We start from the raw sequence: 12350 nt of genomic DNA on the forward strand, positions 1-12350 counted from the left end.
GACTGTCTTGATGCAGGATAATTTTTAGATATTTGTAATACATTATTGTACAACGTATAAAAATGATGATCTAAAGATAATGTCACTTTCTGTAATTAAGAATACATTGAATTAAGATAAAATAAATTTGTTTTTGTTTATAAACAAATATAAAAATCATACCTTCAAAGCAAATGCAGAACATTTAAATCCAATATTCTCTAGTGTAAGAATTTTAAAAGAAGGTACAAGGAGAAATGGTACTTTTTTCATCTGTGCCATCATAATAATATGCTTTATTAAAAATGGTGGTTCTACATCAGCATCCAATAGAACACAACATACTATATTTCTTTCTAATGAACGTGTAACAGTATTAATACCAAGGACCACTGAATTTCTAAAAGAGAGACATAAATTATTTAAAATAATTTTTTCTTTTATAAAAACTTACAATATATCCTTGTTAGGCGATAATGATCTTTTCTTAATTTCTGGCTTTTCTTTTACTTCATTTTCTATATGTTTCTTTTTCACCCTTGATGACGATCTCCTTAATGCAGGAAATAAACTATAAAATATTAATATAATTAATTTATAAAGCTATCGCACACACATACACACACACACACACACACATATTAATATATCAACTCACTCTATCAATATAGAATGTAGTTTAACATTATCCTCCTCATTTAGCACAGGCCTGTTAATAAAAAATAATACATTGTTAATTCTTATAAGATTAAAAATATATAATATTGAAAAGTAAAAGAGAAATATACCAATAATTGTCATGTGGTTGAGCTAGGATATTACGCAATCCTTTCATAGGCCCTTTTTTTGCTGACAAACTTTGCCTTTGTTGTTGTTTCGTTAATACTGGCGTATCCATGATTAAACTGTTATCGTCGAAATCAAAACAACAATATACATATGATCATTTGTAAAACCATGGATTAATAATAAATCAAGATGTACAATGTTTTTGATCAAATACATTTAGAGGTCCATCTGGTGTTAACTTAAGAAAACAAAGATAGAATAATATCAAAACATATATTCAATCTGTTTAAGATTGTTCATTATCTTTCGTTCAAAGGTTATGCGACTACAGCGACATGTATGGACAAAATATGAACTACGGAAACAAGCGAGATGAACACTGTTCCCCCACCATACCGTCTATCGTATCAATGGATTCAACTTATGTTGATTATTCTCATCTCACGCATCATAACAATTGTTTTTTCGTATGAGTTAAAAGTAAATAGTGTTTAGTAAACCGTGAACTCACACTTTTCAATATCTCATAAGTATATCTCTTTTTCTGACGCATTTGTTTCACGATAAATGCATAGAAAATAATAAATGTAAGAATTAATATATAAATTTGCGATAAAAAAGAAGAATTTGTCGAATATTTTCTTAAAAATAATTAATAAATAATTATATATTATATTATTTTAATACAAATTAAAAGACAAATTCATTTTCACATTATCTATGAAATAGTACTCTTAGTTTTTTTTTCTTTTTTTTTTTTTTTTTACGTGGTTGCTTCTATAGAACTAATTCACTCTATACCACTTTGATTATTATTATTGACGATAACAATAATAATATAATATATTATTTAATACGTTTTATAATATGGCTATAATAGTAAGGATAATTAATTTCGATTAATCGTGAGTAAGAAAATAGTGTGGAAAATAACTATCATAAGATAATAAAACAAAGAGAAATGATAGTGGACAAGAACAAAAGAAACGTTTCGTACTTATCGTCATATATTGTTGTTTGTATTAGACATATCTTTCAATGGACGATCATTTATCCAAATCATCAGATAAAATCATTACATTTGTCCTTCATTTTGTTATAAATTATCGTCATCATATGTGTCATATATAATGTAAATATATTCTTCCGTTTATTCTTATTACTATTTTTATTACTATATTATTATATTGCATATTATTATTATAGTAATATTACTAGTAAAAATAATAATAATAATAATAATAATACAAAGGAAACCATAAGAAAATATCGCTTAGATGATCTCGTATAGATGATGTGAAAACGAACTTATATTTTGATCTTTATTAAAAATAATATATAATATATATGTATTTATGTATTAATATATATTTTGAAAAAAAAATTCAGATTGCTTGACATAAATGATTGAATAAGTATTTTCTTATTTCTCGAATAAAATCATTCGACTAAAGCTCATTAAAATGATCGAGTGATTTACCGTAGTAGCATCTACTTGCGAGCATTGTGAAATGCATTTCTTTTGCACTTGGAAATGTTTATTTTCAATTTACTCACATAATCAAACAGGCAATCGTTATTTCATGGACATAAAATCTACGCCATTTATGCGTGTATATGAAAATCAGTAATTAGAGAGGTTATGAGTTTCATTTCTTTTGCCGCAATTTTTTGAGTGGCGCCACAGTATTCAATTTTTTTCTTCGCGAATAATGTCAAAAATATCATTTACGTCAATAATATGAAACGAATAATAATATTTCATATTAATTTTATAATCATTATCGGGAAATAAATTTTTCATTTTATACGTTTCGTCAGATGTTTTTGTTCGTTTCTGATGAGATACTTCGTATCTTGTTTATTTTGTAAAATCTATGAACACGACGTCTAATGACATTTTTAGTTTCTGGTTGACGAATGAGAGGCTCTCGTGATTGTATACGAGGGAGAATATTTTAAATTAATCTTTTTAAATATATTGACATTGTTTTATAGTGTAAAATAATTTCATTATTATTCCATCAATATTCAAAAAGAATATATATTGTTATACTTTTGATATACTTCGTAGGTAATTTAATTATTTACGGGATATTATTTTGTTATATGTAGTTTTTCTAATAATTGTTATCATAAGGGATTCACGTTTTTCATATAAATATTTATGAAAAATTTTTAATAAATTTTTAGAATTCATTGCTAATAAAATAACCAAAGGTGATGGGAGAAAGAGAATCTAATGATTGGCGACCTTTTGTTTATGGAGGCCTTGCTTCTATTGTTGCAGAGTTAGGTAAGATTATCATAATAAAAATCATTTTATAAAGATCATGGATTATCATAAGTATATGGAAGAAATATTATTCATTATTCCAATGTCTGCCCTTTTTATTAGGTACTTTTCCTTTGGATACAACAAAGACACGTTTGCAAGTGCAAGGTCAAAAATTGGATAGAAAGCATGCACATTTGAAATATTCTGGTATGACTAATGCTTTATTCCAAATATCCAAAGAAGAAGGATTTAGAGCATTATATTCTGGGTATATTTTTGTTAGAAACATATATCAATACATGGTTTTATGATAAATTGATAGAAATAATAGAATAGTAATTGCTCATAAACATATTATTATTTAAACTTTGAAAATTATGATATTTATAAAGCCATGTGTTTCTTTTTTTTTTTCTTTTTTTTTTTTTTTTAATTTCTACAGGATTAGTTCGGCTATTCTTAGGCAGGCTACATATGGAACTATAAAATTTGGAACTTATTATTCTCTTCAAGAAATAGCTATAAAGAAATGGGGAACAGATGATGCAGTACTTATTAATATTATATGCGCAACATTAGCTGGTGCAATATCAAGTGCAATAGCCAATCCTACAGATGTGATAAAAGTTCGTATGCAAGTTACAGGTATCGATGCAAATCTATCCTTAGTGAGTTGCTTCCAAGACGTGTATCAACATGAAGGTGTTCGTGGTTTATGGAGGGTAACATATATAGCTACTAAATTTAAAGTTTATCAAAATTAAAATAACATTAGGAGCTCTATCACGAAACAAATAATATTTTTATATAGGTTAATAATTTATTTTCTTACAGGGTGTAGGACCTACTGCTCAAAGAGCTGCTATCATTGCAGCAGTAGAATTACCTATTTATGATTTTAGTAAGGTTAAATTTATGGATTTTCTTGGAGACAGCATTAGTAACCATTTTTTGTAAGTGCTATTTCATATGATAAAAACAGAATTTAATCATACATGTGCATTGGCACAAACTATAATGTTTTGTAAATATATTCTATAATGAATATTGATTAAAATATCAGAATTAATTAAATTACAACCACTTAACATTATTTACAGTACAATATTCAATTTCTCTTTTAATTCTAAAAAAATATTTTTATTAAATATAATATATCATTTATACATGTGTTAAACATATTATATGTTACAATCATTGTATCATATAATGCATGTTGTACAATGTGTATTACACTGATACTACTTGTATCAGCTTAACCCTTATCCGAGCAATTTTTTACTCTTTTTATATCGCAAGATATCAATGATTCGTATTTTTCCATAAATTATAGTTAAACCTATATATTATTTTATATAATTAAAAATATTTATATATATATATATATATATATATATATGTATATATATATATATATATATTTCAATTTTAATAATTGGCTTTTTAAAATGTTTATGAAAAACATCCCATATAATACATGATGTCATGTGAATACATTCTGTCATCTCAAAGGTTTGCCTTCCTTATTAATTTTTATTTTGATGTGCACTTTGTTTATGCTTTATTTTATATAACATTTTGTCACATTTTTATATTTTAATGCGTTGTTACAAATCAATTGACAATACATTTAATAATAACATGATAATATTTTGTCTCTCAAAACTTTAGGTTTTAGCAATGGATTTAGCATTGTACATGATGGAGTTATATAATGTTTGTATTAATAGAAAAGAACAATCATTTCCTAAAATATCAACGTTTTATTTCCAGGTCCATACTCATTATCTTGCACATGGGCGCAAGCAGTACATGGATATTGAGATGACCTCAGAGACTTGACACTAAAGTGTTCAACACTCCATGTTCAGTATAAGTTTGTTCACACGTTCCTGCAGATGTTCTGCAACACAAACCTTTTTGGTTAGCAATTTATGCATCCCCTGAGCTTTAGAAAATCCATTTACTAATTGCTAAACAGTGCATAATAAAAGAAATCAATATAATTTCAATGTCAATCATTACAATGGCAGTTGAAAAATTTTTCTATTTTTATTAGTATTTTTTATTTTCTTTTTTATCCCAAAATGCATTAATTGATACTAACAATAATTTTGTATGCTTTCCTGTAATAATCATGTGTCACCACAGACATCATATATTTTAATATAAATTCACGCATAATGCCTGGATAAGGGTTCTCTTCTTATAATATAAACATTTACAGAATGTGTAAATATAAATATAAATGATGTAAATTATAGTACAATTCTTCTCTTATAACTATCACAAATAAGAATTAAGTAGTTTTTGACTTTATAGTTCATTTTGATCTGTTAATTGCAATTTCTATAATTCGATAATTTACCATAAAATTAAAAACTATTTAATAACTGAACCTGCAAACAATCGGTTAGACAAAAATTACAAACCGATATAAATTATATTAAACTTTATATTTCAGATCTAGTTTTATTGCCAGTATGGGAAGCGCTATTGCTTCTACTCCAATAGATGTTGTACGTGTAAGTAATTATTTAATTATAAGATCAACAATTAAATGTATCTATTGTGAAAAATTTACTTTCATCTACATTTTAATTGTAGACACGATTGATGAATCAAAGGAGGATCTCAACTTCTTGCGGCAAGTTACCCCCTCATATTTATACTGGAAGTATGGATTGTTTTATTCAAGTACGTAAATTTACTAATGACAATGCCAATAATCTTTGGTTCTTTTTAAAATTAAACAAATTTATATATTGTGCTTTAAACTTTCAGACCATAAAAAATGAAGGATTTTTTGCATTATATAAAGGGTTTATACCAACATGGTTTAGAATGGGTCCATGGAATATTATATTCTTCATTACTTATGAACAATTAAAACAACTGTAATCATTATTAGCTTATTTCACAAAACGTCTAAGTATTGATCTTATTAAAAATTAGGTTTGAAAATCTAACAGTATATTAAAAACTGAAATAATTGAAATAACTAAAATAATTTTTTTTTTTTTGTTTTTTTTAAATATCAATTTATATTTGTGTCCTTTATAGTTAATAGCAATTAATGTACAGATATTCCTTAAATGATGACGCTGTAAAAAGTGTATAACATACTTTTTTAATTAATGAAAGTCAATATAAAAGTTTAAAAACAATGTTCATATAGTTGCACTCGATCTATAATTTACATTTCATTTGCATTTCACGATATAGTAATAAATAATACACGATATTTCTAATATACGTTATAAACGATATATTTTTCTCATTAAAACTATTTAAAAGAAATGTTTTTAAAGTATATTTCAATAACTGATATAAATATATATATAAAAAAATAAAAATAATCTAATTAAATTAATATCTAGTCAACTAAAAATGTTTAATCCAAAACTATAAAGTATTATAAAAATTCATATAATCAATAAAGGGAATACTATGTAAAAGTACACGTAGAATATAATTTAAATTTAATATTTATATTTTCTGAGGGATCTATGGTATATTATATATTGTCCAGATAATCTTATTTTATGTATAATATAAAATCATCATTTTAGGATATTAACAAAAGATCTGCACACATGTAACTATTATAAAAAAAAATATAAATGTTCGCAAATATAATCAATACAAATTTAAATATTTTCCTATAGTTTGAAATATATGAACAAATTGAATATGAATGAAATATGAACAAAGAACAATGACAATTTTCTTTTTTAAACAGCTTATTTAATTTCATCTTTTGATATAAATATATATTACAATGTTCTTAAATTGTAACAAGATAATAGTCCTTATTTAAACATATTCATTCATAACTAAAATATATTATTATTAATAATAATAATAATAATAATAATAATAATAATAATAATAATAATAATAATAATAATAATAATAATGATAATAAAGTAAAGAATACTTAAAACATGTTTAAAACAAGTTTTTTTTATCATTAATAAATATTACATCAAATTAAAATGTAATATTGCAACCTTTTTTTTTTATAAATGTTTACTTTGCCATATTTAATAGATTGATTAATCTCATCATTCCTTTTTGCATTCCCAAACTATAACTTTTCTATCTTTTCCACCTGTTATAACCATGTTATTATCAGTTGTTACTGATATTGTAAAAAGTGGCCCTAAAATAGTTGAAAAACAATTGTATTATTATGTATATTTAATTATTACTTTCTAAAAGATACACAATATATGATATAAATTACGTAATACCATCATGACAATGGATTTTTGACAAAAAAGCTGCTTCTGGAAATTTCCATAAGCTGATATTTCCAGCGCTATCACCTATTAACAATAACATTCCAATCCATTTTAATATGAGTGCTTCATGTTCTAAAATTGTATGATAAATCTGAGTACTTGTATGAATATCAATAATATTCAATGCTTGATCTTCTGCACAAGAAATGATGCTTTTGCATTCAGGATCAAATGTCATTGCATTTACTTTTCCAGTGTGCCCTTTTAATAGGATAAAATGAAAAATAAAAAAATGTTAGTTCATTTAAAAAAATCATTTTTAACATTTATATCTTAAGTAATATAAAAAATTACCTTTAACAGTGGATTGTAAATTGTAATTGTCCATATTCCATAAAAATAATTCTCCATCTTCTGTGCCAGATACTAATAACATCTCATTGCTATAAATTTTATAAGTTAATTTCAATTTAATAGTAGAATTCATCATAATTAAATGAAACTTTCAAATTATATATGAAAAAGAATTACCTTGATATATCAATACATGTTATTTTTGAATCATGGTCCAGCTGAGCTATAAAATATTCTGAAGGTTTAATTTTGGGCCCTGAGACGTAGCTCCGCCAAACTTTGGCAGTACAATCCCATGATCCAGAGATAATAATCTGTCGTGTTGGACTCCATGCCAAACAAGAAACTGCATCTTCATGAGCTTGCAATGTATCAATCGTTCTACCAAATTCTATATCATAAAATATTCTGCAAATGATAAAATCAGCTAAGTCCCATATAATAATTATATTAAGATTAAATGGAAAAATATTTTTTGATATAATATTGGATATCTATTTACAGTGTATTGTCCCATGAGCCAACAACAAGTATATTATGAGATGATGGTGTATAATATGATATACAGGATGAAAGAGGCAATGATGATAAAGAAACACTTCGTGTAAGTTTTTTGTTTTTTATAGAATATAGTTTAAACATGCCATCATGACCTACTGATAATATTTCATCATATATTCCTTTATTAGTTACTGTGATACAGCATACTCCTTCCTTATGTGATTGAAATGTTATAAATTCGGACAGATGTATTGAATCACTTATGAGAGACTTGTCATCTGAAAAATATATTTCATTTTTATCTATCAATGTGAAAAAATACAATACTATATATATATATATAAATATATATATAAAACATTTCAATATTATTAAATTAATAGAAGGCTCACTCATGTCTGTCATATGTGAAACAGTTAATGTTGCAGTTTGTAATGTATCTATAATGGGTATTAATCTTTTAGGATGAGGTAGAGTAAAAACTTGTTTTGGAATTTGTCCAAATTCCATAATTTGTACTTCTAATCCATGTCGATCATTAATATCACGAATTGTATCTAAATCCACTGCCCCTTCGTAACACAGGTGAAAAAATACTGTAACAATATGTAAATTTATATACAATGAATTTACAACATCATTTAAGAAATTTAATATTAGATATTATTACAATTATCAGATTTTTCTGCTTCAATTCCTCTTTGTTTATATCCAAAGATCAAATCTATCCAATGGTGTAAATTTTTAGAAACATAATCACTTTCTAAGGCGTTTCTTAATTTTTTTATAAAATCTGAAGGTCCTGAAATATTATATTTATTATTATAATTAAAAAAGATTACATTAAAAAATATTTTAATACGCACATCTACAATTATAAAATATATAATATCAAATCCCTAACAGTTTTGTAGAAAAGTATGTATAGGAAATATTTTACCTTCTGCCCAAGGTGGCAGCTGCACATCACCAATTTTTGTACCATCATGTCGATAACCAAAATCAATACCATAACTATTTACTAAAAAATCACCACCATTGTTTGTATCATAAAACTCTGGGATCAATTCTTTAAAGTCAGACATGTTCACCAAAACATTTTTCCATACGTCAGCTACACTGTTAGGTATTTTATTTGCAAGAGTGAAACAAAAAATCGATTCTGCATTCTGGTATTAAAAGTATGAGTCTGATATTAAAAGCAAGTACAATGAAATACTATTTTGTTAATACGCAACACTATTAAATTTTGTAGCTTTATCAAAAGAGATTACAGCGTGAAATAAAATACAAAACATTTTTTATTATTATTTGTGTATAAAAAAGAAAAAAAAAAGAATATGATTAGATTAATAATAATACCTGTTAAACATTCTATCAGGATGATCGAATCTTCCATTTTGAAGGCAAAGCATATATTGAGGATACTTTCTCACTAAGTAAAATAATACAAAACCTGGTGCACTATAATGAGATCCGTACAGAAATTTTGGTTCTAACATTTCTGAGTAACGTTCCTATATAAGAAAAAAACAAAAATTATTTATAATCATAAAATCTACATTAATAACTTTTTAATGATGTTTTACCTTTAATCTTTCTAATCTAGTAGGTTCAAGAGCACCAATAGGTTTAGAAAGATCTCTATATATATCAGGATTGTCCAAATCCAATGTTGCAGATGTGTAATCTTTTATTATCCAAGGTATTACAGGATACTGAGTCAAATCATGAAAAGTTCTGTCTGCCAGACTAAAAACATAATTATTATTTAATTTAAAATCATTATTACAATATCTTGAATATTTTTACCTGTTAATATACAAAAGATAATCATAATTTGATAAAGAACCATTTTGCCATCTCATTGTCATTTGATTCTGAGGAACAGTTTCTAGAGATACAGCAGATTGATCTAATAACTTTTTATGAAGTTCATCTCTATCACTTTGATTGTTTAAAGAAAGAAACAAATATTCAGTTTTACAATCAGTTTGCTTTTGCCATTTTATTTCAAGACCCTATTTGCAATAATAATTATTATTAAATAAATAAATAATTTGAAACGTTAGCATTGTTAATTCAAAAACTTACCACTTGTCTCAAAAGAAATCTTCTTTGTATAATACTACTTATATCTTTTAATTGTATTTTTAAAACGGGATGCTGAAAAAAAAAACAGAGTTCGATTAACAATAGATTATGTTATAATATAAATATAATTAAATATTATTAACCTGATCCATATTGTTATAAGGTTGAAAATATAATCTGGATGTAGTTAATAATACCCTGCCTGGATTAATTACAAGTGGTAATACTTTATTTGCTTGAATTTCTAACACAACCGTTTCGTATAAATCTTCTAGCCAAGATGTATCAAAAGATACACGCGATTGTCTGGAGTGAACTATAGTCATTATCTTTAAAAAAAAAAAAAAAAAGGAGTAAATAAATTGATAAATATTTATTACTTAATAAAAAATTCTATGTAGAAAAAAAAGATATATATATGTACATATATATATATATATATATATACCATTGCATTTTGTTCAGCTGTTGGCAAAGTAGCAGCACGAAGTAATTGCAATATTTGAGGAAGACAATTTTCTATCTTTGCATAATTAAAAGAAAATTGAAAAGTCGAGTTTTTATGAATAAATTTGTATGGTGCGAGAACATTTTTTTCTAACATTTCCACATACTGTTTACATTGAATATTCAATACGTTATTGCATCTGAAAAATTATTATACATCACCATTCAATAACAATTAATAATATTACATTGAACCTACCTAAATAATATAAAATTATGCCTACCCTTCTATATTATCTTCTGAATTATATTGTTCAACCCTTATTGTCTCTTTAAGCTGTATTTTGATCAATGGTTGAATGAAATCTTTATTTACAAAAACTAATGATTTTGAACAAAGTTTCAATCTTCCGTCTATCCATTCTGTTTGTTCTGGAAACAACGGTTCTATCGCTCTCATCTGAACACTATAATCTTCAAAAAATATTTCTCCTGGCTCCAACAGGAGCATCGTAAATCTATTTAAAAAACAAAAAAAAAAAAAAAGAAAAAAAAATAGAGAGAAAGAGAGAAAAAAGAAAACAATGATTTGTTTTGCATATTCTACAGACTGATTTTATATCATAAAAGTAAATTAACTTATGTTATTTATAAATTTTCGATAAAACAATATTACACTTAATCTTATTAATAACTGTTTACTTATTATTTACAAAACTTATATAAAATGAATATCATTAGGAAATGAAATAACTCACTTTTCTTTTTCCATTATTATATATTTATAGATATAAAATGATTTCCCATATACATATCACAATCGTTGTTTCACCTTTTATTTATGTACTTATATGAACTACGTATATCCATTTCGGACAAACATTTTATATTATACGAAAGACGCAGTTTTATATTTTAAACAAATAACAATTGCATCGGAATGGTTATGAATCACGAAAATGTTTAGTGGTTTTTTTTTTTTAACCAATGATATCTCATAGTTAAGATTATGCATTGTAACCTATTATTGCAATAGTCAAAGGGACTTTTATTTTTCTCTTAATGTTGTTACTTCATTTTTTTATTATAATTGAAATGGCATATTCGTAATCGAATTTATAAATTGACAAATTTTATTAAAATCCAATGAGTTTGTAATTATTTTAAAACAATATTTTTCATATTTTCATATTATGCATCGTTATCGACAGAACAGAATTAATTACCGACCGAGTATCTATGCCGCGGTTTATAAAAACAATATGTCGACGCGATCGTCAGTTGTTCGACAGACGTCTCGAGAGTAAGCTTACTACGCAGCAGAGCTACAAATCTCATAGGTTTTAATCATTTTAATTATTATTATTATTATTATTATTATTATTACTATTATTATTATTATTATATTAATCATAATTATAAAAATGGAAAAAAATCTACAAGAAATAAAAAGAACTATTTGTATTATCTAATAGAAATATGCGTTATTATGAGAGTTATCTTTGTCTCATAATTTCTCATCCAATAAATTTCTATCTTTCTACGCTTTTAATACAATTATTTAATGATACGTATTTATCCAATAAATACATCTTCTATGTATTAATATTTAAGATTATTTTATATTATATTATTATTAGTTTTAATAAAAATTACGTCAT

At 25.0% G+C, this 12350-nt stretch overlaps 3 protein-coding genes across 9 annotated transcripts in view; 1 reads left to right on the forward strand and 2 right to left on the reverse strand.

The window, feature by feature from the left end:
* The window catches only part of LOC124428527 (ribonuclease P protein subunit p38-like), a 2946-nt gene extending 547 nt beyond the window's left edge, over positions 1-2399 (reverse strand). The window contains exons 1-6 of one of the 2 annotated variants that reach the window (XM_046972679.1): positions 2249-2376; positions 768-884; positions 638-688; positions 434-550; positions 163-379; positions 1-89 (exon numbers count right to left, since the gene is read on the reverse strand). The exon at positions 1-89 is cut by the window's left edge and continues 547 nt beyond it. In XM_046972679.1, the coding sequence (XP_046828635.1) occupies positions 1-89; positions 163-379; positions 434-550; positions 638-688; positions 768-884; positions 2249-2259 (602 nt within the window). In that variant the 5' untranslated portion in view covers positions 2260-2376. Of the gene's footprint in view, positions 90-162; positions 380-433; positions 551-637; positions 689-767; positions 885-2248 lie in introns of both variants that reach the window. The other variant, XM_046972680.1, reaches the window with a different exon arrangement.
* LOC124428528 (mitochondrial uncoupling protein Bmcp) lies at positions 1140-6315 on the forward strand. 3 transcript variants are annotated; one of them, XM_046972684.1, is made up of 8 exons: positions 1140-1355; positions 2962-3064; positions 3167-3314; positions 3489-3768; positions 3881-3999; positions 5511-5571; positions 5654-5743; positions 5831-6315. In XM_046972684.1, the coding sequence occupies exons 2-8, from the start codon at positions 2992-2994 to the stop codon at positions 5945-5947; spliced, it is 888 nt and encodes a 295-aa protein (XP_046828640.1). In that variant the 5' UTR covers positions 1140-1355; positions 2962-2991; the 3' UTR covers positions 5948-6315. The 3 variants fall into 3 exon arrangements, with proteins under 3 accessions (XP_046828640.1, XP_046828639.1, XP_046828637.1); XM_046972683.1 differs by lacking the exon at positions 1140-1355 and adding an exon at positions 2538-2838; XM_046972681.1 differs by lacking the exon at positions 1140-1355 and adding an exon at positions 2538-2842 and having other exon boundaries at positions 5831-6314.
* Positions 6316-7058: 743 nt separating this feature from the next.
* LOC124428523 (protein FAN-like) lies at positions 7059-11691 on the reverse strand. 4 transcript variants are annotated; one of them, XM_046972662.1, is made up of 16 exons: positions 11448-11691; positions 10974-11207; positions 10691-10889; positions 10386-10571; positions 10243-10314; positions 9961-10169; positions 9738-9900; positions 9511-9665; positions 9089-9267; positions 8819-8950; positions 8541-8744; positions 8150-8426; positions 7825-8055; positions 7648-7736; positions 7303-7554; positions 7059-7211 (listed from the first exon to the last, which is right to left on the reverse strand). In XM_046972662.1, exons 1-16 carry the CDS (start codon positions 11459-11461, stop codon positions 7114-7116), a joined length of 2694 nt encoding a protein of 897 aa, XP_046828618.1. In that variant the 5' UTR covers positions 11462-11691; the 3' UTR covers positions 7059-7113. The 4 variants fall into 4 exon arrangements, with proteins under 4 accessions (XP_046828618.1, XP_046828621.1, XP_046828622.1 ...); XM_046972665.1 differs by having other exon boundaries at positions 10974-11121; positions 11448-11689; XM_046972666.1 differs by having other exon boundaries at positions 10949-11121; positions 11448-11689.
* Between the last annotated feature and the right edge of the window lie 659 nt (positions 11692-12350).

The sequence above is a fragment of the Vespa crabro genome, chromosome 13 (genome assembly GCF_910589235.1).
Source record: "Vespa crabro chromosome 13, iyVesCrab1.2, whole genome shotgun sequence".
Classification (NCBI taxonomy): Eukaryota; Metazoa; Arthropoda; class Insecta; order Hymenoptera; family Vespidae; genus Vespa; species Vespa crabro.

Excerpts from the sequence above, each read along its gene's own strand:
- LOC124428528 (XM_046972684.1), top strand. The coding sequence starts at position 2,992 with ATGGGAGAAAGAGAATCTAATGATTGGCGACCTTTTGTTTATGGAGGC. Across the intron at positions 3,315-3,488 it reads TTTAGAGCATTATATTCTGG|GATTAGTTCGGCTATTCTTA; the intron begins GTATATTTTTGT and ends TAATTTCTACAG. Across the intron at positions 3,769-3,880 it reads GTGTTCGTGGTTTATGGAGG|GGTGTAGGACCTACTGCTCA; the intron begins GTAACATATATA and ends ATTTTCTTACAG.
- LOC124428523 (XM_046972662.1), bottom strand. Across the intron at positions 10,572-10,690 it reads CAGCTGAACAAAATGCAATG|ATAATGACTATAGTTCACTC; the intron begins GTATATATATAT and ends TTTTTTTTAAAG. Across the intron at positions 7,212-7,302 it reads AAAAATCCATTGTCATGATG|GGCCACTTTTTACAATATCA; the intron begins GTATTACGTAAT and ends CAACTATTTTAG.